General features: G+C 42.8%; 1 protein-coding gene across 21 annotated transcripts in view; it reads right to left on the reverse strand.

The window, feature by feature from the left end:
• LOC146822208 (uncharacterized) overlaps positions 1-24,227 on the reverse strand; it is a 260,616-nt gene that overhangs the window by 25,059 nt on the left and 211,330 nt on the right. For all 21 annotated transcript variants that reach the window (XM_085613358.1, XM_085613354.1, XM_085613342.1 and 18 more), the window contains 3 exons: positions 20,712-20,855; positions 19,976-20,125; positions 10,904-11,044 (listed from right to left, as the gene is read on the reverse strand). In XM_085613358.1, the coding sequence (XP_085469484.1) occupies positions 10,904-11,044; positions 19,976-20,125; positions 20,712-20,855 (435 nt within the window). The remainder of the gene's footprint in view (positions 1-10,903; positions 11,045-19,975; positions 20,126-20,711; positions 20,856-24,227) is intronic.

Genomic DNA, 24,227 nt, shown 5'->3' on the forward strand with positions numbered 1-24,227 from the left:
CCTGGTGAGCAGTAGCTTTACTACAGTGATCTAATGAGCAAAAAGAGTGCTAACATTCTGATTTTATGGCAAATGTGTGACACATTTGAATGCCTTCTTGATGGAATCAAAGTAAAAAACTGAAAGTATTTCCTACTGAGGAGACTGCAGTAAATGAGGAAATTAGGAAACTTCATAACAAATAAGTCTCCCAAGATGGCCACCAGAGACAAAAGAGCCCAAATGTAGCCCAAATATCACCCAGATGTAGCCCAAGTATAGCCCAATGACAGAATGTCCAAGAATGTTCTTAAAAACAACTAGAGCACTTACTGTCTTCATTATGACAAACGTATGGCACACCTGAAGCCATCTTGATTGGAATAAACTGGTAACACTTAAAACATTTAATTTAAAAAGGAAAACAATGAGGGGGTTCATTTTGCCATAGAAATTATGATTAATGCTGAAGAAAGAAAATGAGGGCACATTTTGAGTGACTTCTCAAATCCTCTTCTATTTCATTAAAAAATTCTGACATGCAGACTGAAACATGCACTTTTAATACCAGGAGCAGACTTCCATGGTGAGCAGTAGTTTTACTACAGTGATCTAATGAGCAACTAGAGTGCTAACATTCAGAATTCATGGCAAATGTGTGACATATCTGAATACCTTCATGATGGAATCAAAGTAAAAAACTGAAAGCATTTCCGACTGAGGAGACTGCAGTACATGAGGAAATTAGGAAACTTCATAACAAATAAATCTCCCAAGATGGCCACCGGAGACAAAAGAGCCCAAATGTAGCCCAAAATCACCCAGATATAGCCCAAATATAGCCCAATGACAGAAGTGTGCAAAACACTTATTATTTTGTGTTTTTGCAGTGTTATATAGTGCAGACTTGTCAGGTATTGGAGTGCTTTACATGAGCATTGGTTACATCACACAAGAACAAATTCATTTTGGTTGTAGACATGGGGAGACTAAGTGATTTGACCAGAATCACAGAATGTCGAGCTGAAGCAGAAACTTCAACCTGGTTCCCCAGTTGCAAAGTCTGCAGTTCTGGAAGTAACACCACATCCTCTCCCCTAAGTGCAACATTTAATCAAGTTGTCAACTAGATAAAAAAACATAAAGATAACAAATAATTTAAAAGTGCTTTGTCGCTATTTGAAAACTCAGAAAATATGTCCTTATTTTAGTCTTTTAGAGCACTAACCATAATTTTGATGCCAATAAGACCCTCTCATATATGTAATTTCTAAAGGAATGCTCTAGGTATTACAGTTTTGATTACATCAAGATGATGTCAGGCGCTCCACACTTTTGTAATAAATATAGAATGTTAGCAATCTAGTTGTTCATTAGGATACTGTTGAGAGGCAGAGGCCAGGGGCACGGACTCTGAAAATTGAAGGCAGGTAGGAGGGTGCAAAGGCAACAATTTAACCACACTGAGCAGGCAGGAAGGGCCGTGGAAGCACAACAGACTATGGAGGGCAGTGGAAAGGGGGGCAGGGGCAACAAACCAACAATACAGGACTTGCAAGAGAGGCTGTTGGAGGGAAGATCTATTACGGGTCAAGGAAGCTAGGGGCGGTCCCCAGAGCCCCGGGAGCCACCACAGAACTGAGCAGGAGAGTGAGTCAGGGACAAAAGGGGCCCCTTAATTTGAGCCGGGGTGCCTAGGAACGCTTGCTCCAAAAATGAAGAAAACAGACATATGAGACATGGAATTGGAGGCAGAATACAATGGCAGTTTAATGAGAAGATGCAACTTCAAAGAAACCGCAGAATAGAGACCTAAAGTACAAAATACAGAATCCAGATAATCATACAGCTGTCATGATATTCTCTGTATCTCAATTAATGGACTGACAGAGAGAGAGAAAACACATCTATAAATGCATCATGAGAAACAAGTTACACCAAGGAAAATGTTACCTAGGGACACTCACATTTACTCTTAGAGCAAGCATTCCTGCAATTACAATACAACATCTTTTAAATGCAAAAGTAAAGAGAACAATGGTTAAACATAACATGACATTTCATATAGGTAAAATAGAATAAGATACTTCAAGCAAAGCCGAGCAAGACATTTTAAGCAAAGGAAGACAAGAGCTCCCAGTTCTTGGGGGAAAACCTGCACAGCCTGTTAACCTACATACAGACGGCGAGGTTGTCCGTCGATATCTGTGGGTGCTCCCTTTTTATATCATTTTGTGGGCTCCTTTGCACGCTACATCTACCTACGTATGCTACCCAAAAGCTTCGTCTGCAGATTTTACCAGACATTTCGTCATTTACCCACTTAATGCTGACAATGGACTGGGTGAAAAGGTCAGTCTCTCAGGCCAATCGCTTATCGTAAGTTCCATAGAGCAAGCAGAAAATAATGGGTATTGTACAGGAATTCAATATATTCATGTATAAAATCTCCTCAGTTCTCCTAACTTGACGCTCTGCGGTTGCCACTTCCTTAAAAGCGGGAAACCTGCCCAGGAAGCAAGTACCAGTCCAGGATGCAGCCTACTGTATGTCGACAGCTTCAGGGGGATGTTGAACTTTGATACCGAGCACGGAGCACTCGGGTAGGGTGGGGGCTACTAGTTTGGAGCAGAAGGCCTCGCAGACCTGCCTTCAGACTGCTATACACTAAAATTGCAGAGCTATGGTCAATTTAACAAAGAGGCCTACATATTGAACAGAAGGGCCTACACAGGGGTTTTATGCTGGCTGAGTGGTAAGGATGTCTCAGGATAATTATATAGCAACACAGGACCCGCTGGTCAATTTAATACGGCCTACAAATGCGGCTGGCAGGGCAAGGACAAGGGTCTTATACTTCAGGTGTGGAGAGAACGGGCCAGGGGCCCCCTGTGATACAAAATCTACCCTCCTTCAAGGCTGTGGCAATGTAATAGACCATTGTGGGCAGAAGGAAGAGGCAATGGTAGTACAACCATACATGCCAACAGACCCGATTCAGCCAGGAAACGTCCAATGTTTTTAAGCTCAAATACAATATCCTCTTTTTCAATGTAACTCAAAGGGGAAAATCAATACCCCAGTTTTTTTTCAAAATCTCCCTCTTACCAAGTTCAAAATGTTCGCAAGTATGGTACATTGGATCATGGAAGGAAATGGGATAGGGACATGGACTTGGATAACAGAGGACAGGAGAGACATGGAGAGGTGCACCAAACTGACCCTGCAGGGCAGGCATCAGGGTTTGCAGCAGCACAATACACCACACAGGGCATGCAGGACGGGAGTGCAGCACAACAATCCATAGAAAGCAAGAGGGAGGGGACAGGACCATGCACATGGACAACAGAGAACAGAGGGGCAAGAGGCAATGGTAGCTAGCTGACCATAATGGACAGACAGGAGAGAAGGCTGCAGCATAACAGACCATAAAGGGCAGGAGGGACGGATCAGGGGCATTACAATGGAACAGACAAGCCAGGAGGGAGGGAGTAGGGGTCTGCACATGTAAACAGAGGGCTGGGGGCAAGGGGGCAGGGCAGGAGCAGCAAGATGGCCATGGAGCTCAGGCAGGATGGGCACTAGAAGCAAGACACAACATGAAGAGCAACAGTGAGACTGTGATGGCATACACACAGACCATGGAGGGAAGGTGGGAGGGGGTCAGGGGCAGCTAACTGACCACACAGGGAAGGTGGGAGGGGCCATGGCAGCACAGAAGACCATGCATGGCAAGTGGGAGGGTTAGTGGCAGCACAATGGCTATGATGGGCAAGAAGGAGGGTGCAGGGGCATGCACAAAGGACGATGGAGGATAGAAGGGAGTGTCAGGACCTGTGCACAGACAAGAAAGTTCAGGGGAAGGGGCCTCACAACAGGCCACACGGGGCAGGCAGGAGGAGCAGTTGCAGCAAAACAGACCAGGGAGGGCAGAAGGGTGTGGCAGTACAATGGACCATGTAGGACAGGAGGAAGAGGATAGAGGCATGGCATGTGGACAGGCAGGGTGGAGGTGGCAGGGACAGGTTACAGTCATCTGACAATGCTAGGCAGGTGGGAGGGGAGTGGCAGCTCAACAGAACACTCAGAGTAGATAGGAGTGGCAGGTCCATGGGACATGGTGGGCAAAAAGGATGGAGCAGGGGCATGCACAAAGACATCGGAGGGCAGGGGGAAGGAGAATAGGGGCAGCAAGCTAAGCACAGAGTTTAAGCAGGAGGTCAATGATGGAGCATAGAATTGGGCAATGGAGGGCAGGAGGAGTGGACTGGTACATCATACTAAATTGAGGGCAGTGGCAGCACATCAGACCATGCATGGCAGGAGGGAGGAGGCTAGTCCATGGATTCACACAACAGAGGATAGGGAGGAGGGGGATGGGGCAGCAAGCTAACTGTTCAGAGAAGGCGGGTATTAGAAACTTTATTGTTTTTAAAACATTTTGTCTGTGCAAACTACTTAAAATATGAACAAGTATGCAGCATAATCTCACTTTTATTCAGGAAGAAGAAGACGTTAGTGACTGTGACTCCGGGCTCACTTGGCAAAAACACCCCCTGACCCTCCACCCCCTATCGCAAAATGTAATGCCCGTGAAAAGGGTAGGTGAACACAGTGTTATATAGAACATAGTCCTGAGAGCACGATTGAAAATGAAAACTAGATATAGTGTATGGTATAAACTATGCACCAAAAAGTGTGATATAAGATGAACCAGGAGTGAAATATAATATGCAATACATTGTGCGCAATGACAGATTCATTGGAGAGCGCGAGATAGCACAGGCACTAGCGTGTGCTATGCGATATGCGCCTTGGAGTGTAATATGCACAGGGCAGTGTTGTGTAACCTAACTAGTCTCTAAAGTTGTAATATAAAATATGTGCTGGGGAGTGTAACGTTGCATATGCACTGTGACAAAGATATGGATCCCAAATTGTAATATGTATGGCATAGCACTGTGCGTTATAACATAGGCATCGAGGAAGGCACGTTAGATGGGGCAATATAACCCGTGCGAAGACAAGTGTGGCATGACATTTTCACGGGGTGGTGTTACAGTGCACATGGGCTAGAGAGTGTCATAGCATATGCACTAGCTAGTGGAATACAATACAGAGGTGTATGGCACTCGGCAGGCAATGGTGGGTGTAACACAGCATTGGGCTCTGTCAGGAGCGCGCTGTGACTCGCAAGTGATGTTCGTCCCCTTTCCAGAGAGTAAAATAAAAAGTATTACACATCCGGCAGTGGATGTGTGTTTTATTAACTGTGAGGGGGGTTTCTTGCATAGTTTTGGTCGAATTTTTGTCGAATCCCCTTTGAATGGCTTTGTGTGCATGTGTATTAAATGTGCCCGTCAATAGCTACCCATGTTTGTATAAATAAACGACAAGGGTGTCTACCGGGATTAGGCACGGTAGAGCATCAGACATGTCAGAGCTTCACTAGTGGTGTAAATACATTCCACGTGGATTAATTGCATGCATAGTCGCCTTTTAATGAATATCACGCAAATCGTCATGGTGATAGGTACGTACGGTTTGTCCAGCATGTCCTAGGTGTGTCTATAAATATATATTTTTTAAAAATAATAAAAAACAGTGGCAGGCCCTGGGGATTGGGGTCAAAAAAATATAATTAGGAGACAGGCCCTGGGGGATGGGGTCATCAGGGCCAATAAATTAGAATAAGAAGGGGAACCACACAGCCCCCCTTCTTAAAAAAATAAAATAAATAAAAGACTGGCATCGTGCCGGAGGCCATGCCCCCTCCATGCAGCACTCTGCAAACGCGCCCCCAACAGGCATCTCCAGTATGCGCCAGGGAGCTGCGCTGCAGACAGGTGTTCTGAGGCCAAGCCCCTTTTTACACCTCTCTGCAACGCAGCTCTGTGGCGCTTACTGGAGGTACCTAGTGGTCTAGTGTGACCCTAGGGACCCTTAGGATTCAAGGGGACTTAATCTCTCAACTTAGAACAGCCACAGGGCGCGTTTACACAGTGGTGAAGGGAGGGGACGGGGCCTGAGGTGACGTGTGCAAACACGCACCATGGCACGTTTTAAATTGGGGATATAATTTCCCTTCAATACTGAGGGCCCCTGGGGGCTAACTAGCCCACCAAGTGCTTCCAGTAAGCGCCACTGAGCTGCATTGCAGAGAGGTGGTCCAGGCCGTGCCACTTTTTACACCTCTCTGCAACGCAGCTCTGTGGCACTTACTGGAGGTACCTAGTGGGCTAGTTGGACCCTAGGGACCCTCAGGACTCAAATGAACTTAATCTCCCAACTAAAAACGGACACAGGGCGTGTTTACACAATGGTGAAAGGAGGGGACGGGGCCTGAGTTAACGTGTGCAAAAACGCCCTGTGGCCTGTTTTAAGAGGTAGTTTTAATCCCCATGCCCTATTATATACTAGGGGCTTTTAGAGGAGGTAAGGCTAATCACAGGGGGACCCCAACGCATAATGTTCCCTAGTGTATGTAGGTGTTTTCACTGTATTCTAAGTGTCTTTTAACATAGCACTGGCTCTAGGACTGGTTAGTCAGACTCAGTTACCACCAGTATCCGTCTGAAAAAGTTGAGGGTACAGGATGATTTTGCAACAAGGCTTCTTTCTGCTCTTCTTTTTGTTCTTTCTGCACGTTATCCTTCTTCCTGCACTTATCTTCGTATTTGAGGACTTCTGTTGCTTCTTTCTGCACTTCTTTTGTTTCTTTCTGTGCATTTTTTCTTCTTTCTTCACATGTCCTATCTCTGTAGGCATAGTTAGAAATTAGCATTTAAAAAACCTTTGAAATTAACAGAAAAAACCATAGGTTTCAGGCACGTTATAGTTAGGAATTAGCATTTAAAAAACCTCAGAAATTCACTGAAAAAACCATAGGTTTCAGGGGTGTTATAGTTAGCTGGACTTTTCACTTGTACAAAACCATTGAAATTCCCCCGTTATAGTTAGTTCAGCTAACTATAACTCGCGCGCCCGCAATGCACTGCTGATGACGTCACATATTACATCACTCATGACATGGTCAGTGACATCACTCATGACATCACTGATGACATCTCAAATGACATCACTGATGACATCACTGATGACATCATCCTTGTGATAGAGTGGCAGACCTCCTCTCACCCTAATATAACCCTTGATACACACATTCAAAATTAGAGACTAAAATTTTCAAAACAATGGACATACCAATACCAGTTACAACAACCTCTTCAGTAATTCTAAGATCCACATACACATCCACTCATTCACCAACAGTCCAATACAGTCACTCATACATGTACTCACTCATCATATGTACTCATACACCTATACATCCTGTTACACAATGCCACTCATCCATAGTTACTCACACACATAGTCACTCATGCTAATAAAGAATCAAACATACATTTACTTGCATATACAGTTATACACACACCACCACACTTACTTCTACGGAAACTTACACATACTTAGTCTTTTAAACAATCACTTATAGAAACACATACTTATTCATACAGGAACTCTTTCAATCTCTCACTCTCACATATACTCACATATATACACCAATAGTCACATATACTAGTTTAAAACATATGTAGTTACTCATAAAGACACTATTGAGACAGTCATTCACTCACTAACACACCCATACACACACTCATCCACCCATACAGTCCTGCACACATACTGTGTTCAACACATACAAACAGTGAGTCACTCATTCATGCACCTATGCACTACGTAATACCCCCCACCGAACCATACAGACACTCAGACTGATACTCAAAAAAACAACTAATAACCTATATAGACACCCATGTAGCTACTCACCAACCCATGCAGCCACTTATACACAAAATGAGAGACTGATACAGATATTTACATATTTAAACATTACTCACTAAGCCATGTATTCACTATGATACACTTAATCAGTCAGTTACACAATCAATTTTTCAAAAACAAATCATCCATTTAGACACTTATATACCCATTTATTCTTCCATCGACCTTGAGATATACATATATAAAACATATTTAATTTTCAGAATAACACACATTCACTGGATGATGTCATCAGTGATGTCATCAGTGATGTCATTTGAGATGTCATCAGTGATGTCATGAGTGATGTCACTGACCATGTCATGAGTGATGTAATATGTGACGTCATCAGCAGTGCATTGCGGGTGCGCGAGTTATAGTTAGCTGAACTAACTATAACGGGGGAATTTCAATGGTTTTGTACAAGTGAAAAGTCCAGCTAACTATAACACCCCTGAAACCTATGGTTTTTTCAGTGAATATATATATATATGAAATTATGACGGAGTGACCGCAGCCACATTGTACTTATAGTTAGGGCTACCAAAAATAGGACTTCCTCAGATTTTTCACCATTAATAACTTTGCGCCAATTTGACAAATATCCACAAAAGTTTCCAGACCTATTCCTTTGTCTACATTGGCAGAGTATGGAAAGTTTTGCATGATTGGTCCAGGGGGAGCAAAGATGAAAGGGTGATCAAAAATGTGTTTGGGAACCAATGAATTTTTCCATTGACTTTCTATTCACACATCGCAACTAAACATCCAGTTGGATTTCGGTGAAATTTGGCAGGGTTACACATTATAGTATGAGGATGATGTTTTTTTGCGTACTACAGGTAAGTAGGGTAAAGTTCTAAGGTGTTTTAACTTAGTGATGTTGGCTATCATGCTACTTTCATGACATTTCAAGGGATTTCACGGTATTCCACAGAAGTATAGCAGTATATAGCAATGACAAGTAATTATGTGATTGGCAAATGACTCCCTTTACAAAAGTTATGGGCAGATATATTGTTTTTAGGTTCACTTTGGCTGTGTTCCGCGTTTTGGCATTAGCTATATATAAGTATTTGGTTTGATGTTTTCCACTGCCTATTACCTCTTCATTAAAGTGGTAATAGGTAGAGAAAAACATTCATAGATTTGTATATCTTCAAAAAAAAATGTATGGGGTACTGCCTTGAGAGTACCACAGTACTTTAAAAAAAAAAACAAGAAAAATCACAATATGCTTTACTACCCTATATTTTACAAATATTGTGTACTACAGTATATTTTCCATTTTTTACATATTTAAATCTTCACAAAAATGTCTATAAAGTACAGCAGTAATACCTAAAAATGACTGTGCTACTAATTCTTTTTTCTTTAAAAGCGCAGTGCTCCCTAAACTGCTGGACAAAATATATAGACATGTATAAATACATATCTCTAACTCTTGCCACCTTTAAAAAAGTGGTAATAGGTGGGGAACACGTTGAACCTAATTCTTACCTATATAGAAGGCCGTAACCCAGAACGCAGCATGCGCTGAAAACTGCAAGGCTGCCTTTTATGTTTTGGAAAGACAGCCATTAGCCAATCAGTACTGCCTTCTTATCACACGTACCACAGTATACAGCAAAGCTACCATAGTACACCATGGTACAATGGCGTACTGAGTGTTTTAACACTACTTATGGTATTTACACCTATTATAAAAAATATGTTCATTTACACCTCAATTGTGCTGGCACATTAGCTCTGCATCTGTTCATCCACTTTCACGCTACATCTGTTTTAAGTACCACAGTCCACTCGATGCCACACCACTCTACACTATTACACACTCCGCTATGTGACACTCCACTCTACCCCACTCTACAGTATGCTTTTGAACTCTATGCAACTCTACTATACACCACTCTACTCTACACATTTCCACTTTATGCCACAATAGCCTACTCCACTCCACTATACACCACTCTATTGTACCCTGTTCCAGTGTACATCACATAACTATATGCCACTCCACTCTACACTAATCCACTGAACATCGCTCCACTCCATGTCATTAGACTCTACGATATTCTGCTCTATGCCACTCTGCTATACGCCACTCCAGTCTACCCCACTCCACTGCACACCATTAGAATCCACACTACTTCAATGTTCGCTATACCACTGTATGGAACTCAAGTTACACTGTACACCACTTTACTCTATGCCACTCTACTATATGCCACTCCACTGTACGCCACTGCAGTGTATCCTATTCCACTATACACTACTTCACTGTACACCACTGCAGTATATACCACTACACTTTACGAGATTACACTGCACACCACTACACTTTACCCAACCCCGCTTTATGCCACTCAACTCTACACCAATCCACTGTATAGCAGTCTACTCTATTAAACTCTACACCACTCTGCTCTACCCTATTCCTCTGTACACCACTCCACTCTACGGTATTCCACTGTGTGCCAATGCACGATACCATAGTCCACTCTATGCCACTCCGCTCTACTCCAATGTACAATACTAGACTTTACTGCACTAAACTCTAAGACACTGTCCTCCACTATATCTTACAACACTCCACTTAACAACACTCAACTGAATGACACTTGAAACTACGATTTGAAACTAACATTTATTGAAAAATAAAAACCATTTACATTAATCATTCTATACAAACCAAACTTCAACTTACAAGTGTTAGAAATTCTACATCTAATTCTAAAGTTATAGTTATAACTTACATTTCTAATTTGCCAGTCACCAGTGATTACTTACATTTATAAAGTATGCACCACCTTAATTTCACTATGCAACACGCAGCTCTGCACACAGTCTTGATGTATACTCACCACACTACGTTAACTATAACTCACCCTTCCTCAATGCACTGGTTATACCCTTGCATAATGTATAAGTTTACACCACGAGAAATCATAGCAATCATAATAACACTTATTAATCTCAAATGACAATTTCTGAGAGTGCATGGTAGAGTGGAATTTAATTTCTTAAATTACAACAGATACATTAATTTTGTTATTTCGTACATATTAAATCAAATGTGAGGTTTGAATGGTACCCTTACCTGGCACTGGCTCCAGACACTTATTTCCACACTGTTCGCAGCATTTCCTGTTCAGTGAGCAGTCTTTATCATCCTGGCACTCTGGCTTATCCAGGGGAATCTTGCACTTGGCCAGGATAGCTGGACACATACCAGGTTTGACTGGAAACAAAAATAGAGTGATACGTAATATTGTTATTAATGGAGTAAACATCATTGCATGATAAATACCAAGATTATTTCCAGAGCATCTGCTAACCTGTGGAAAGTCCATTCTTAACTTCTACCCCTCCTTTACCCCCGACCACATTGTGAGTTCTTGAGCAAAACAATTTAACGTCCTGAACCTCAAGTCCCTCATACATCAAACAAAATTAATGTCTAGTAGGAGAACAATTCTATGTATGCTACTTTAAATATGTATTTTCATATTTATATGTTCTTAAGTCTACCACACCAGATTTGGTCCAACCAATATGCCCCTTCCATTTTATAGAATACGGATGTATACATTTTTTTCTCATTGATATTTTTACTTGCCCAATGTTCTCTTGTGACACATATGGCTGCAAATAGTACAGGAGAGAGACTTTTTCAAATGAAAAACTAAAGGTACAAATGACACACCAGCATCTATATTTTCCTTATATTTGCTCTCAGAGGCAATTCAAATTCCTGGTCACAGTTAAAAACAAAGTCCAGCGCAGGGCAACTATTTAAAATGTAAAAATGACAAACAAGGAATAATTATGTAGAATCCTGTTGTTTAGGTTGGATCTAAGGAGGATTTAAAAATGGGGCTGGATGAAGACCTTTTGCCGTGATTACAATGGAAGGAAAAAGAAACTCATTTGAATGAAAAAAAAAATATGTACCTTAAATATTATCCATACGGCAAGTTATATGAAAGAAAATGTTATTTTTAAAAAAGTAATCAAGGACCTAAGCTGATGTGAAATTGTATTTAAACATAGATATATTTTCCTTAAATTACTGTATACTACTTTCGAAAAACAAAGTGCAGTACCATCTTCACTATGTAGAGTGGCACAGGTATATGTTAAATTCCACTTCAAAGACTCATCGTTTGAGGTAAGTGATTTATTACGTTGAAGATGTCTGAGACCCCAGCCAGCTACAGCAACACCAGCTGATAACAGAACTGGAACCCTGAACAATCTGAATCACATCCCAGCAACTAACAATATATTCCAACAAATGATGTCACTGCAGGAACACAGGGATGCTATTAAGGCGCAAAGATGTACAGGTAAATATAAAATACCGCAGTATACATACCAGCCTGGGCTCAGCCCTTCAAGCCCAGCTTGGAATGAAAATGTTAACAGGTGACAAGAAAATTCATGCATATTTCAGCGAACTTTATGTTTCATATTGCAGTATTCTATGCAAAAAGTCAATGCTAATACATTTCTTTAGCCTTATGGATAGTCAAATAGATCAACTGATTAGGATATTTAGCACTTAGAGGTTATTGGTATAATTGTAATTTACAATAAGGGAACAGTTAGTAGCACTCATAACAATGTGTGAGCTTTTATTCTAATGTAATCTTAGTAGAGAGATCTTCATTGCAGGTCAATTATGCAATCAGATAACCAAACCAGTTAAGCTTAGGCATTGCTAGGTCCTTTTAAAGAGTCCATCTGGTGAACGTTGTCAGCACAGGTCTCAAAACACATCTACAAAGGAATATTCTGGAATGCCTAGTGTTGGTGATGGTTAGCAATGTTAGACTCAGTAAAGAGAACTTTTTTCTCCACTAGATGCCCTCATGTTTAAGAAAAGGTCATCAATAATTATTGGCAGGGAGTCAAAATATGCTAATACAGTTGTCATAAAAGTGGTCCTTAAAAACCAGCATTGATGAACTAGCTGGCAGCCTTAATGTAAGAAATGGGGCTATGAGTTGTCAGGGTGAATCACAGAAGCCACCAAATACACATGCCTTCATCCCTCCGTTAGCTATGGTACAGAGCAGTCAGTCTTAACTTAAAGGCAATGAGTGAAGTAGTTATGTCATGTGCCTGAGTTAGGCCCGGTAGGAAACAGTACCATTTTTGCATACACACAAATCTTTTCCTAAAGTTGCCTTCACTTTGCAACATTAATGTTTGACACCCATTTTGCATTTTTATTGCGCTTGGACTGGTTTTCACAGGAACACTGACCCTGCTGTCACAGAACACTTCATAAGAATCCTATCACACTGCCTTGGCATTTGGTGCAAGGCCTCTCACATGTGTAATACAAATGTGTTTTATTATTCAACCTATATGGCGCAACAGCTATCTGTAGAACATTAACAATGGCTGCCAGATTGCAATCTCAACTCAAGGCAAGGATGCCAATGTTTAAATATATCCTTTGTTTCCTAACATAATCAGAGGAGACACTTCTGCTAATTTCGAAGCATCCCTGCATGCTGAAACTTTTGCCTAGCAGCTGACTGACATCTCCGTGAAGGGTGTCCAGTTTGTGACCAAGAGTGGGTCCTACACTTTTACCCGCAAGGTAAAGGAGTTAGAGCATCCAGAAGGGGGGTTTTCTTGGCAAGAACACACATTCACACCCTAGACACGTAAAGTTAGGGTTAGCTTATTAGGAGTACGCTCGACTGTCCTTTATATGCATGCATATATAACTTTGTCTCAACAAGATGGTGAAACTCTTTATTTTATTTTCTGTATTGACACCTATTATAACTTGTATCTGCTTCTGTCTATTATTCATCGCAGCTGTGTAGTCTATTCAAGAATCACTCAGGTTCAATAAATAATGAAAACACCCCTTTGTATATAATGTGTATATTTCTATGAGCAAAAGAAAGCACAAGTGACTGAGCGAACATTTGAAATCCGTAACCATGGCTCCTGAGGGACCAGAGTTATCATGTTCATTAGTTGCAAAAACTGTTTGCATCCTGTTCACTGTTAGGGGGGCTGGCAGTGGCACTGCAAGCTAACTGGTACAAGGGCCAATATATCCTATGGGGATGCACGGAATAAGTCAGGCATCATCCTAAGTTTATGTTGTCTGTAAAAGTGCAGTTACTACTGATTGGTGAAAAAGTGGCATTTTCAGAGTAGTAACTTAAAATGCATCTTTACTATTAAAGAGGATTTAAAATTACAATTCAAATAATTAGAAGAAGTACTTCTCTATCTGCTCCCAAACTAAAGTTATCAATTATTACATTTAATAAGGTAACCCAGTATTAGTCTATGGGGGAAGTAGCCTTGCTACAATGAAAAAAGACTTTATACGTTTTTACTATCTGTATATGTAAATCTGTGGTTGACATGTCCTATTGTGAGAAATTGGGTTGTTGATTTGACTGGGGTCTGAGCCCTGGTCAAGCTAAGTCTCAATCCCTTTCATGATGAAACACAAAAAGTCACTAAATTAACCTGTGTAGCTGGGCACAAAAAGCAGTCCGGCTTAACTTAAAGGAATGTGTAAAGTATTTATGGAGCATACAAACAGCAGTAAAGTAAAAACACAACACTCGAACAGATGTACAGGTAAATAACAAACCAATTTAGAAAAATATAGTACATTTTCATAAATTGTTTGACACCAAAGCAACAAAAAACCTTTAGTGAAAACTAGCGCTTAAAAGATCAAAGCGCCAACCACGGACATCTAGTAGTCAAAGTAGCAAGTTATGGCCGACAGCAATGGAGCATGGTTCGGATACAAGAAGTGCATGGTGTCCGGTCAATGCCTACCTTCTGACTTAGAAGAAATTCTGAGAAAAAGTGTCTGAAAAGTTCTGGGGGCAAGCCTGCAGGAGGTGTCCGAGGAGGGAGCATCTTTGTTGGATGGCCTTGGATCGAAGCCGCAGTGAAAATTACTATCTTTGGACTTAGTCGTCAAAATGGAAGTTGAAAAACTCCAGCGGGACGAGGCAGAGGGCTGCAGCCGAGGACAATTCCACTGGGTCTGATCCCCCATTGGCAAAGATCCACTGAAAAGGATTTGCTGCTGTGGAGAAAAACATAGTGGGAGAAGTGGCAAATTCAATACAACCAGCGATGCACCTCGGGTAGATAGGCGAGAAGGTTGGTCCCAGTCTCCTCCATGTTCTCAGAGCACTTTTGGGTCAAAATTTGTTCAGTTTATCAGTTTTGTTTTTTGGCCATCTGGGTACCTTTAGCACCACAACCAAGGGCCCAGGACTGGTGGGACACCTATTGGGGGCTCAGAACTCACTAAGGCTGGGTCCAGGTGTGGTTTCAAGAAGGTGGGAGCCTTTTATGTCCATATGGCTCTGAACAGGAGGCTAGCAATTTAGCCCTTTGAGTCACTTCTGGTAGTCCTGGATGCAGGTAAAGATGCAGTGTTCAACAGCATGGTTGGTTTCTGAGGGTTCAAGACAGACTCCAGGCACTAAAGCTTTCCTTCCAGGTTTAGTAGCAGTCTGCAGAGTGCACAGCAGGCCACAGCAGCAGGCAGTCCTCTGAGAGTCCTTCCCCAGGTCCAGGTCCAGTAGCGGTCTGAAGGTTCTATTTTTATACACTGGTGACCTTCTGCAAGGTGGGAGAAGCTTCTGGAAAGTTTCTTTGAAGTGAATGGAATTTCTTAACTCCCCTGCCCTGGCTCCAAAGCTGGCAGCAGTGACAATAAAGGGTTGTTAGGCCCTGTGTGTGAAGGCAAAGCACAGGCTATTCAGTTGTTAGTGGGGCAGTGCTCAGCTCCACCCTTCATCCAGCCAGTACATGGCCCATTTAGGTTTGCCTAATACCACTTATGTGAGACTGTCTGGGAAAAATTCACAAAGTCTATCTGTCAACCGCTCCAAGTCATGTGACCCAAGACAGGCTGCAGGCAGAAAAAGCTATGGGCAGGAAAATGCCAACTTTCTAAAAGAGCAATTTTCAAAACTGTATTGAAAAATCCAACTTTAGTGTTGAAGATTGTTTATCATTACAATTTCATAGGTACCAAACATGGCATATCTACCTTCCCCAATTAGAATGTACAGCTTATTAAAGGGAGTAAGGAAACCCCAGTGTTATCCTATGGGAGGATTAGACCTCACAGTAGTAAAACATGAATTTACTTTTTCACTACCAGTGAAGAAATTATTAAAGAGAACAGACTCTGCTGGGACAACAAGCTTGGATTAAGTAGGGTTTCATGCAATCAGACCGATCAAGCAGGACAAAATATTTACGGACGTCATTCCATACAGAACAAAAGAGATAGCTCAATAATGAACCCCTATATTTATGTGAAAGGCAAATTACATAAAACATCCTCTTTTGTAGGATATTTGAATGCTTAAAACAGAATGAACACGGTCATACACCCAGAGCTCGGTACCACAAATACCCCATCCGCCACGAGAATCAACAATGCCAAACTTTGAACAAACTGGGCAAACACTCTAGGTATCTGTGACACTTGGCGAGTCTGGCACCCCCAGGATAAACAATTTACACATACCTCTGCGGCACACCAGAGAGGTTACTATCCTTCCTAGAGGCATATTGGACCACTCACCCGTACTTCTGAGAGTGGGTGACCCCCCGACATTCTCCGCTCGATATGGAGGATGAACACATGGTTCCTCCAAGATAAAGACTTTCAGAAATCTATAGGGACAGAACTTCAGCAACACTTTCCTACTAACCAGAACTCTGTCCCCTCACCGAGCACTCTATGGAAAGCGAGCAAGACCACTACATGCGGCTTTGCCAAGGGCCAGCTTAAGATCAAACGCCTAACCCAAAACTCCCAAATCACTCTATTGGAGGAACGGGCACCATCCTTGAGCACCGACCACCGGAGCGGCAAGACGATCCGCAGAACAGACAGCTTACACTTCTAAGAGAAGAGATCAAGCAGATCTCCACTGAGGCTGCCAATCTACTGTGGAGATTCTCTGTAGCCAGGGTAAATGGATGGGGAGACAAAAATGGGAAAATCCTACAGCGATTGGCCACATACCCCATGGCCAACTGCATAATACCAGAAATTAAGGATCTCGACGGCACTGTCTACCGCTCCCCCTCGGCGATGGCCCAGAGTTTTGCCACTTACTATGCCAAACTTTACTCCGAGCAATGCCCCGAACTATCTCTCTCGGAGTTAATTAACCAGGAGCGCCTCCACCTCCCTTGCCTCAATGAGCCGAAATGGCAAACCTTGACTGTCCTATCACGTAAGATGTAATCAACGATGCCATATCATGCACCACGTCAGGCAAAACTCCAGGCCCTGATGGACTCCCGCAGGAGTACTATGCGGCTTATCACAAGACACTCGTCCCATACCACTTGGACATGTATGCCGAAGCGTTCGAAAAGGGCTAAATCCTACCAGAAACAGACACCGCCACCATCGTGGTGATCCCCAAAAAATAACCTCCCTCAGCACACTGTGCGGAGTACTGCCTAATCTCTCTTATTAACGTAGAAGTTAAAATATTTGCATTGGTCCTAGCTAACTGACTGAAGCCCTATCTTCCCAAGTTGGTCCACCTGGACCAATGTGGATTTATGCCATCTCGAGGCACCAGGCACTGCCTCAGACGTCTTTACATAGCCTTAGCAAATTGACAATCTCTGACCCCTTACTTAGCACTTCTCATCGATTTTGAGAAGGATTTTGACTCCGTAGATTGCTGATACTTAGAGGATGTACTGATCGAGATTGGTCTGGGCCAATATTTCCATAAATTGGATAAGGTGTTATACACTAGAACACAGGCACGAGTGCTCATCAACGGGGTGCTGTCAGAGCCATTTCCAATTAGGAGAGGGACGAGGCAGGGTGGTCCCCTCTCTCAGCTCCTATTCGCCCTGGCGATGGAGCCTCTTGCATGCCTCATACGGTCTGACGACCGAATCAAGGGATGGAAATAGCTAAGCACTGATGAAGATAAAATCGCTTTATACGCGGACAATGTCTTGCTCTTTTTGGCAGAGCCGGCCATATCTGGCCCTCGCTGCTTTCGGGCTCTGCACTCCTTTGGACAAGCTTCCCGCTTGCACCTAAACCCTGTCAGGTCCGTCCCAGTCCCTATCTAAATCTCAAGAGAATGTATTGACTGGCAATCTACAATACCTATTAGAATGTAGTCCTTTAAATATCTGGGAATTTGGGTGGCTCTGCTTCCTGACCAGGAATGGACACTCAACATCACCCTGCTGGTGATGAGAGCCCGAGAGGACCTTCACAAATGGCAGACACTACCACTTAATCCACTGGGAAGAGTCTCTCTCTTCAAAATGATGATACTTCCCAGATTTCAATACATCATTCAAAACACTTCTTTCCATTTCCCAGGGACTTGGTTTGTCTAACTGGACAGTTTGATCACCAAATTCCTCTGGAGAGGGCGGAGACACCGCTTGGCCTTGTCCCAATGCTGAATCCCATCCTTTGACTAGGGTATGGGCATGACCAATTTATATCTGTATTATCTGGCAACCCGCTTACTCACGCTGCATGACTGGGTCAATGGAGACTGGTCAGACCCAGCAGATAGAATGGAGCTGGCTCGCTTGGATTTACCCAGGATCCAAAAAATGATGTATGGGGGTCCTATACCCAGATATATGCCCATGGTAACAAAGGTGGTCCTCCTGGCCTGGAGCACCTCTTTGCATCACAACCAATGGTCGAAGTTGACCTGTTATACACTGCTCTGGCAGGGTACTCGGCTTCGAGAGGTCAGCAACTGAGAGGGATTCAAGACCTGAGATCTTATTGGGATTTCACAACTTGGGGACATTTGGACGGGTGACCACATGCACACTTTTCAAGATTTGCAGACCGGATACTCCTTACACCCCTTTCAATGTTATAAGTACCTGCAAGTACACCATGGCCTTTACAGCCACATTCCAAATGGCACCTCGCTACCAGAGTACAGCCCCCCCAAGGTGCCAGGTGACCTGGGAAGGGGAGGGATCTCCCGTATTTACCGCTTCCTAACAAACAACACTCCAAACACATTAGGTCAGCTTAGGAGCCGATGGGAGGGATTGACTGGGCCTCTTCAGGGGGAGGACTGGAGAGATGCACTGATGTCAACCAAAACAGTTGCTACCTCAGCCAGACTTTGTCTTATCCAATTGTACTACCTGCATGCTGCATACCTAACACCAAAACGCCTTCATAGAGCAGGTCTGAGACTAAATGCATCATGCACGCGTTGTGAACAGGACCAGGTAGACTTCTACCATATGGTTTGGTCCTGTCCCCCCATAACACGATACTGGGACTCCATCAAAAGGGAACTCTCAAAGGTTCTGGGATGGGTGGTCCCACATAATCCACTGAATGAGCTCCTGGTAATCACAGATGGTCTTGATGGCTCCAGATCTGACAAGTTGTTCCTAAACCCAGCTTTGGTAAAGCCAAGAGGGATATTGCAGCTAACTGGTCAAACCCCATCCCACCCACTATAACGAAATGGCGCAGGGGGTGGACTGGTGCGCCACACAAGAGAAGTCTTTGTATGAGGCCAGAGGGTGCCCAGCAAAACACCGCAAAGTCTGGGGCAGATAAAATAACAGCACCCCACCGTAGAAAACGTGAGCAGAGGGCAAGGTTTAATAAGATTATGTATTGTTGGTGCCTTTTCTTCACATTTAACAAGATAATTTTTTTACGTCTGCTGTAACATGCTGCTCTTGATTACTGCTGGTTTGTTTTCTCTTCCTTGTTTAAAATCAATAAAATTGATTATCAAAAATCATTAATGTTAAGTTAAGACCATTGCTCCTTATTCTACATTTAGTGGCCTCATATAAAAATTCAGTTGTCCATAAAATGATTCAACCTTACAAATCCTCTTGATATTAAAAAACATTGGGTAAAAAACACAGAATGAACATTGTTGAAGCACTTTATAGTAAATTAACAGATTTAAAGGGATAGAAATGCAATGATATTTGAACTGTGATTTGATCCTAATGACGGAGATATGACATGTTATTCTAACAGGGAAATAGTGTGTTCTATTGGAGGGTAAATCAATAGAGACTATAGCTCCCCCGTTAATAGGCCCTCTGTCTTCCCCTCCATGGGTCCCATGCCTTTGATGTGTCTTATTACCTGGCAAAGATTTTACACACTGCACCCCGCAATCGAACAAACAGCACTTCTCGCCAACTCTGCATTCTGCATCGCTGCTACACCTCTGTGGTGGGAGGTAGCCACACTGTTTCTCCTTTTCTGGATCAACTGGGCAAAATCCTGGGTTCTCTGAAACATAGATAAGGAAACAATGTAATTTTTAAATATTTCAGTAAAGTATTAAAGATTAAAGTTCTTCATACATCTGCCAGACATGATGAGGACAACTAACCCAGATATGTGTCCTGGGCAGACCTTTACATAAGAGAGTCAATAGGCAGTTCTTCCACAGGGGTACAGGTAAAAAAGCCCATGCCTCTCTCACTACATAATAGGCAGTTTTGCATCGTCTTGGTAGAGAAAGTGGCCGACATTCTCAGGCAAAAAGAAGCACTCTGGTGACCCCTGAAATCAGAGCCCCATTGTGATGTCGCACAGTCAGCAAGGGTGACAAGGGGCATGTGGTGGAACACAGAGTCCTCCGTGACGGAATGCAAACAAGATTAAGTCAGTAAATATTTGTAATGAATATATCAGTAGAAGGTTGCACTACTATCCTGTATTTTCAATTTTGCCTTATCTCAACTGTAATTATTTGATTTTCTTTATTTTAGTATTTTAAGTTGTACCCCTATCTGTTTCATGTAGCGAGCACTAATGCATGTTGGCGCCATAGTGTTAACACAAAAATATACAAAATGAATAAATGAAATACCAATAGGTTCAGTGCACTTTATTCCACACTGAGAGCAGCATTTCTGTTTGCCTCCGCAGTCGCTGTCGTCCTCGCACTGTTGAACAGGCAGTGGTAGCTTGCAATCGCGGGGTTTTGGTGGACATGTTCCTAGTTTCACTGAAACTGAGAAAAAGTGTGTTTACGGATTATGCTTTAGTACTATTTTCTACATTATTGTTTAAACCATAGACCATGACCGGTGTAGGAAATCCACCTTTTGCGTGGTCACACCAGATTTTTCGCTTTTTGTTGCAACCTATATTTTTCTGGTGTTAGACCTCTGTGCACTTTAACCCTGTTAAAGCTATATTTTGCTGGTGTTAGACCTCTGTGCACTTTAACCCTGGTAAACATTGCTGAAGTGCCTGTGCTCCCCCTTTAAACATGGTTAAACAGAAAATGTCTTAATTAGTATATTTAACTTACCTTTAATCCCCTAGTATGTGGTGCAAAATGTATTCAGGGCCTGTAAATTAAATGTGAAGAGTGGACTGCAGCCCCTATTGCGCCACTAATAATAATAATAATCCACATTTGTAAAGCGTGAACGATCACCCGTAAGGGTCTCTGGGCGCTGGGGGCCGTCGGAAAGATTAAGCAAGCTATTGCCCAGAGTCACATGGTGCTGGGCTAATCTGCTGCTGGTGCCGGGGATCGAACCGTGATCCCCAGATTCTGGAGTCATTCGCCCTGGCCGCGGCACCACACCTCTTCCTGTGTCAGTGTAAACATGACTTCAGGCCTACCAGTGTAGCCTGAAAGTAGCAGTGTAAAAAAACTGCAATTTTACCTGTCAAAATAAACCCTTTCAGAAGGTCAAAACCTCTGTTCAAATATTAATAAATCTCCTTTATGTAAGCCCTGTCACCCACAACGCAGGGTAGCAATTAGTGTTTGAATAGATGTGAAAAAGGCATGAAATGCTTCCCAAGAGCAAACAAAAGACTGACCTGTTGGGGCAGAGATGGCTCCTCTGATCTTCACAAAATATGCAGGGCAGGGATCCTTTTTGATGTTAGTGTCAAATACTGCTTGAGTGTCAAAGCCTGCTTGAGTCTGCTTTGTTTGCCTATAACACTTTGGAGCACAGAGAACAGGATGCTTGGATAACTCTTATGAATCCACTGTTGAAGGACCTCCTTTGTCCCACCAGACTTCTGTCTCTGGGTTTTACATATACCACTGGAGGCACACTTGAAAGAAATGTAAATAGGATATCAAAAGAACTTTTGTGTATCCTCTGCCTGGTTTCTTGAAAACCCTACTTTGTTATTTAACCAGACACCTGTCTCTGGGATTAATGGGGGCACAGTGGCTGCTCCATACTAGTTTTTAGTGTTAGAACCTGAGTGTGAGAACACTAGGATCACAATAGTAGACTCCCAGTACTCAGACCTCAAGTTTAGTTGGGCCAAACACAGTCACCATCATGAAAATAATCGAAGTGAGTAGGGCTTGCTCCAGGAACCTTTACCCCATTGTTTAGTGCATACCCATGAGTCATTCTCACCCAATAGCTAATGCCTAACATAAGTGTGGCACCTACAGACACTGACTTCAAAAGACTTTCTGTATTTGAGGAAATACAGAAGACGACTGGACTAGCTGTGACAGTGACAAGAGCCCTGAGGGGGGACTGCTCCATCTTGTACCCGGACAAAGAAGTGGACTCCAAGGGTCATTAGGCTGACCTCCTGTTCAGGCTACAAGGACACAACAAGCTACAAGAGGCCTTTCGTGAATTTTCTCAGCTTACCGGCATGTGTACCTGAACTTTATTCTGCTGTTGGTCTCAGCTTGACACCCTACAAATCTCTAAGTGCCTCAGCTGAGATCCTGAAGGGTTTTAGATGGATACTCCTGTGGTGGATTGCGAATTAAATGACTAAGGTGAGAAAGTACAGTCTTTGACATAGATGGTGTAACTGACCCACGCTCCATTACGGTCAGCATCAAATTACACCTAGGTCCTGATTTACTACAACCACTGATTATCATTGGTACGTTATTCATCTTGGTGCTGTTCCTACTTAAAACTTTAAAAAATCATATCTTCAGTTTCCCTTATTGGATCTTTGACTTTAGAGCAAAACCGAAATAAAGTTGAATGAAACTAATGACAACAGCACAAACACTCAGGTATATTTACATGAGTTCAACAGCCTAACACCGGATAGAGTAGAGAAGCTAATACTATCAACTAAGTCGGGATCCTCCCTAGATCCCTGTCCCGCCATGGTCTTTCACCTAGCCCCTAATACAATTGCAAACAACCTAACACCTCTCCTTAAAAACATTCTAGATACAAGACTTTTTCCTGTCACCTGGAAAAGATCTATGGTTAGACCTATCCTGAAAAAGTCAACTCTAGACCCTGTGGAAGTTAGTAACTACTGCCCATTTCCTGCCTACCATTTCCCTCAAACGTCCTGGAAAAAGGCCTAAACCAAGAACTACTACTGTCCTTCATAGAGGCAAATGAAAAACTCGATCCGGCACAACATGGGTTCCGTCCCTGCCATACTACTGAGTCTGCCCTGATTGCTGCTATAGAAGACATATGCGGTCAACTTGATGGGGGAAAATGCCATACTGATCCTACTAGACCTATCGGCCGCATTTGATACGGTTGATCACCATAAACTTATCCAGCGTCTGGCCAATATAGGTATCATAAACAAAGCCTCTGCAATTCTTCGATCCTACCTAATGGGCAGAGAACAATCCATAATCATGGACGAACACACATCGCACCCCTACATTTTGCCATGTGGGGTGCCCCAAGGATCGTCAGTCTCCCCAACCTTATTCAACGTGTACGTCACCCCACTGGCAAAACGTATACGATCATATGGTTTTTCTGTTATATGCTACGCGGATGACACACAAATAATTGTCTCTCTGTCTTCCAAACCTGAGAAAGTGGCAATTAGCTTCGACAACTGCATGAGCCATATTATTACCTGGATGCAAGACAACTGTTTGAAGTTGAATACTGGTAAAACTGAAGAGGTCATGTTTGGAAGATACACCTCCATCTGGAACCACACTTGGTGGCCAGATGCAGCAGGGCCTTGCCCCCAGCCCGTCAAACAAGTTAGAAATCTTGGGATCAAGAAAGACGACCAGCTCACACTATCTGACCAGGTCAACAGCATTACCTCCTCATGCTTTTTTACCCTGAAAATCCTTCGTAAGATTCTACCATTTATTCCCATGGCTCTCAGAAAAACCCCTATCACTGCCTTGGTATGATCCCAAATTGATTATTGCAACGCACTTTACCTGGGTGCAAAAAGGAGTACGATACGCAATCTGCAGACCTTATAGAATGCCGCTGCCCGATTACTTCTTAAGATTCCGAAACTTAGCCCCATAAGTCAAGCCATTTAGGATCTTCACTGGCTGCCCGTTTACGCTAGGATCCAATTTAAATCCATGTGCCTACTCCACAAGACTCTGCACGGGTGTGGATCAGCTTACTTCAAAGATAAT

Source organism: Triturus cristatus, chromosome 6 (assembly GCF_964204655.1).
Source record: "Triturus cristatus chromosome 6, aTriCri1.1, whole genome shotgun sequence".
Classification (NCBI taxonomy): Eukaryota; Metazoa; Chordata; class Amphibia; order Caudata; family Salamandridae; genus Triturus; species Triturus cristatus.